The 5,019-nt window shown below is 35.6% G+C and overlaps 1 protein-coding gene across 1 annotated transcript; it reads right to left on the bottom strand.

The window, feature by feature from the left end:
• On the bottom strand, positions 1,369 to 4,606 carry LOC107629108 (putative E3 ubiquitin-protein ligase XBAT31). The gene is made up of 8 exons (XM_016331808.2): positions 4,200 to 4,606; positions 4,033 to 4,092; positions 3,822 to 3,893; positions 3,608 to 3,729; positions 3,352 to 3,492; positions 3,135 to 3,242; positions 2,622 to 2,877; positions 1,369 to 2,136 (listed from the first exon to the last, which is right to left on the bottom strand). The coding sequence occupies exons 1-8, from the start codon at positions 4,380 to 4,382 to the stop codon at positions 1,723 to 1,725; spliced, it is 1,356 nt and encodes a 451-aa protein (XP_016187294.1). The 5' UTR covers positions 4,383 to 4,606; the 3' UTR covers positions 1,369 to 1,722.

Raw genomic sequence — 5,019 nt, 5'->3', positions numbered from 1 at the left:
AAAAAATATAAATATTAGATAAATAATGAATAAATATTGTGTTTAAAATATATTAGATACATGCCAATGAGTTATAACTCAAATGACATAGTCTCTCCATACTCAATTAAGAGGTTGCGAGTTTGAATCTCCTATCTTTGGTAAAAAAAAATATATATATATATTAGATACACAGATATAATAATTCAACAAAGTATTGGTGTTTCATATACGGTAAAGCTTGTAATATTTAAAAAATAAAAAACAAAAATAAAAATTTACAGTATGGGAAGCAGATAAATAAATAAATAGTACTGTTGTACTATGTATAAATAAATAAAGTAACCTGATCTCATGTGTTGGCTAGTGTGACGCTCGCTTACTCAAAATTTTCCAAATCTGTGAAAGTTGAAAACGTCAATGTTCAGGGACAAGAGAAAACGATGCTTTTATTTTTCAGACCCTTTTTTCTTTTTCTTTTTTTTATCTTGTAAAATTTCGAGAAAAAGAAATTGATTGATTTGATGGATATTCATATCCACTGACTTCTGAATTCGTTTAATCATCATACATACATATATACATACAAAGATACACGTATGCACCTTTTTTCTTTTCTTTTTAGTGTTTAGCATTATTGCATTATATCGTACATTGTACGCTCCTACTTTGATTTTTGAATATACAACCACTTTGATTTGGATTCTAATGGCTAGATTACCAAATTCTTAATTATTTCATCTGTGACAAGGTCCCATGTGTGACCCACTTATCTAGATATTTTTGCATCTTACTAGTAATATATCTTGATTTGAGTGTGCAAATTCATTCATATTTTATGTATGCAGCAGACACATAGACAAAGACCAATGCAACTAAGTAAAACCCATTTTATATTATATTGATTGATGTTGGTTTGAACTGAAAACTGAAAACTGAAAAGTACTAGTAGAATATTAGTTATTCTCTCAGCTTCAATTTATTGGTTAATTAGACATTAACTTTTGATATTTTGAGTGAGAAAAAGAAAAGTGTGATCTTGAATAGGCAAGGCCCTGGATGACAGAAGTGAGTATGTATTATCCTTTTCAGTTTTCAGATTATTGATGTCTGATAGGAACAGTGTCACTTGGCATTCAACCCAAAATTATTATTGATCCTATTCTGTATTCTGTTCATTCATTCATTCATTCATTCATTCAGTATTGACAGTTATGGGATCAATGATGCTAGTTGTGCATGTATATCAACATGCATGTTAGATCAGATGACTTTTTCTCTGCCACCTGACACATTAACTTGTCCTCATTCTTTCTCTGTTAATTCAATTCATCACATCACACCCAGCCCCTTTTCTGCTTTTCCTCTCAAAATTGTATTGAAGGAAAACAATAAAACAATTGCCACGTGATATTATTGAATATTTTGATACACAGAAACAAATAAGAAGCAAATACAATACATTTTCATATGATCTTAGACTTTCTGGCTACTTTGCCGAGAAAAAGAATTTCTCACTTCACTTGAATACTTAATTATACACAATATCCATTTGATTTGATCATGCCCAAAATCATCGATGCAGTTGATGCTTCTTCATTCTCAAGTAACTTTGCTTACTTCCCAATATATTACATTATACAGTATATCATTCTTTCCATGCTTTTCATTTTTTCTTCTTCATCAAGCAACTTGTTACTTCAACATTTATCAATTTGGTGAAATATTGATATCAACAATGCATCACTGTTGCTTGTTATCAACCCACTCGTTTTCAGCAACAACCCTTCCGGAGCTTCGGCTGCCCACCTTTCCGAATGAACCGACTGCAGCAGCAGGTAATCCCTTGTTGAAGCTGCTGCTACTGCACTCATTGAAGTTCCAGGACTTCCTTGACTTGCTGTGCTTGGAACAACTGATTTCGACACTGTCTGGATCAAAGTCGTCGTAGCAATCTATCTTGATAACTGCCAGCCTGGCTATGGTGCTTCGGCAGAAGGGACAAACTGGCGCGGTAAGGGAAGCCGTGACAGGGTTCGGCTTATTGTGGCAGCAGAGTGCTAGTGTGCATTGTGCACACATTTGGTGGCAACAATCTTGGACTTCAATTGTGCAAACTTGCTCAAAGCAGATGCAGCACAATTCTGTCTCACTCATCTGAAAAACATTACAATATCCCACAAGAGTGGTTCAAACCAAAAGCTATAACAAGTTTCTCTCTCACTAGAGTGTAAAAAATGATTGTTGCTGTTAGAAAAGTGTGTCGACTTGGTATACGAGGTAAAATGCATACACAAAAACATTTGCTTTATTTGAATTTCATAATTGGGACATTAAATAGGACATCTAAGTGTAGATGCAGAGTATAATGGTGTGGGACAGCACAAAACACAATGTCTAGAAAGGCTTTGATTTTTCTAAGGTGTCTCCTTTGGTTTGTTTTTATGGTCAAAAAGCAAATCTCACATTGAAAATCCCCCATAATGGCCTTATGCATGATTGAACAACTTAGTAAAGAAATAAAACTTAAACCTTAAATATTTGGTGTATTTGCAAACTATCCATATCATTAGCTACCTGGTTTGACTCAATTCAAATGAATATCTAAGAACTTGACATAGATTTAAAGGGTGTAAAGTTACCTCTGAGATATTATCATCTGCTCCATCAGAGTCCGAAGGAGATGGAAGAGAGTACTCACTTCCCTTCAAGATGTTTTTCTCCCTTTCTCTGTTTGCATCCATCAGTGCCTGCTCTAATAGCGCTTTGGCCTCCGGATTAAGCTCACTTATTACCTTCAAGGGTGATGGCCAAACTAGAGGCTCTGCAGATGCAGGGTTTAACAATGCTGCACATGCACCATGTTTGTGTTTCAGAGCAACCACATGAGGTATTCGCCTGCATCAACATGCCGTACCGCATGAAAATATGAAGGCAATTCTATTCACTTTGAGAAGAACTAAAACTTATAAGAACATGGACCGTTAGATTATGAATCCATTCTAGTAGTCTATTTATGAATGCCAACATTTTTTAAATGAAAGTATAAGTTTAATTGGGCAAACCCGTCAAAATAAACAACATTCGCTTTGACGAGACATTTTCACACACACATCTCTAATAGTAACATTTATGTTAAAGAAATGAAAAAGTACCCAGATGCATCGCGCTGAAGACGATCTGCACCCCATGCCAAGAGTTTCCGGACACAATCAAGGGACCCTGCTCTAGCTGCCAGATGAAGAGGAGTGCTACCAGGACAGCTGCAAGTATAGCAAACGCCAATTCATCATCGATTTCTTGCGAAACAAGCGAATTGATCGAATTCAAGCCAATAATCACAAAAAAAACTTTGTGAACACCAAGTCATACCTATATCTTCCAGTTGCAGCACAAACAAGAGCTCCACTATTCAATAGAATATGTACACATTCAGCTCGTCTTTGACGTGCTGCTAAGTGCAATGGTGTTGCACCTCTACCATCTCTAATATTCACAAACCGTGCAAACCCCCTACAAAGTTAAATGAAATTAGTGTCAACTTTTCGATTTCAAATTCTTTGAAGCATCATGAGAAGTTCCCAATTGAGGAAGAAATTGATGCCTAATAGAGGAAAAAGAGACCAACCAAGATGCAGCCACTGGACTTGTTTGAGCAGCAGAAAGAATTGCCTTGAGGCAAGAAGAATGACCATAGTAAGCAGCATAGTGCAAGCATGTTCTGCCATAATGAGTATCAAACAATAACACCTGAAATTCAAAAATTACCATTTAGTTTTTTCCTTTTCATCATAATTAAAAAAAAAATCAAAATCAAGAGAAATTTGGGAAATTTCACACACATTAGCACCAGCTTCAAGGAGCTTTTCCACACAGGCGATCTTGCCGTGCATCGCTGCCAACATAAGTGGAGTCTGAAGCGGAGTTCAAATGCACAATGCAACAAAAAACAAGTAAGACAACATTAAAAAAAAAAAAAGAAAAACCTACATGATGAGAGAACCAAAAATAAATAAATAAATAAAATTGAGAATAGCATTTATAGAAAGGTACCTGCTTTTGGCGATTCAACACATCTGGATTCACAGATCCATCTAAAAGCCTAGACAAAATCTGAAACTCAAAAACAGAAACGAAACATTGTGAGCAGAAACTTAGAAAAGGAGGAATTTTGAGAGAGAGGCAGAAAAGAAGATCGAAAAGGGTAGGTGAATCTAGACCTGAAAGTGGCCATTGGCAGCAGCAATGTGAAGGGGAGAGTGGCGGTCATAGACAGTGGTGTGGTGCATGAGAGTAGGGTGTGTTTGAAGCAGAGAAGAAACGGTTCCAATGTCACCATGCTGAACTGCACGGAAGAGACCATGTTCATTGCCACTAGCTCTGCAACTCATCCCCTGACCCATGGCAGAGAAGAGAAGGTGGTGGGTGGGTGGTGGAGTTGGGTTTAAATCTAAGAGGTGGAAGAAAGTTTTCACATTTATGGAGGTTGGGGGTTGTGAGTGAGTTTGAGTTTGAGTTAGAGTTGGAGACAAGAGAGAGAGAAAGAGGGGTAAGTGTGTCAGAGCAGTGAGTTGGCTTTGGAGATCCCTCAGAAATTATTACATCCTCGTAGCTCTTAGCTCACTCATAGGGTAAGCTCTTTCTTCCTATCTCAAAATATCACTACTAACTTACCACTCCGATCATTGCCCAATCAAACTCATCATATTTTTCTACTCTCTTCAAATATTATTTTACAATCAATTATTCTCAGTAGAAATTTAAATATAGTTGCCAATGAATTATAGTTCAAATAATATAGTCTTTTTATATTCATTTAAGAAATTATAGGTTCGCCAATGAATAATAACTCAAATGATATAGTCTCACCATATTCAATTAAGAGATTGCGGATTCGAGTCTCCTATCTTTAGTAAATAAAAAAAAATGATGGGTTCAAGTCTCCCTATCTTTAATAAAAAAAATTTAAATACACTTATCTTCACCTGAATTTCTATAAGATAATTTTATATATTAATAAATTTTAACTATTAATTTTAA

This window comes from Arachis ipaensis, chromosome B03, assembly GCF_000816755.2.
Source record: "Arachis ipaensis cultivar K30076 chromosome B03, Araip1.1, whole genome shotgun sequence".
Classification (NCBI taxonomy): Eukaryota; Viridiplantae; Streptophyta; class Magnoliopsida; order Fabales; family Fabaceae; genus Arachis; species Arachis ipaensis.
The sequence above is the reverse complement of the archived record's forward strand: the minus strand, read 5'-3'. Positions and strand labels throughout refer to the sequence as shown.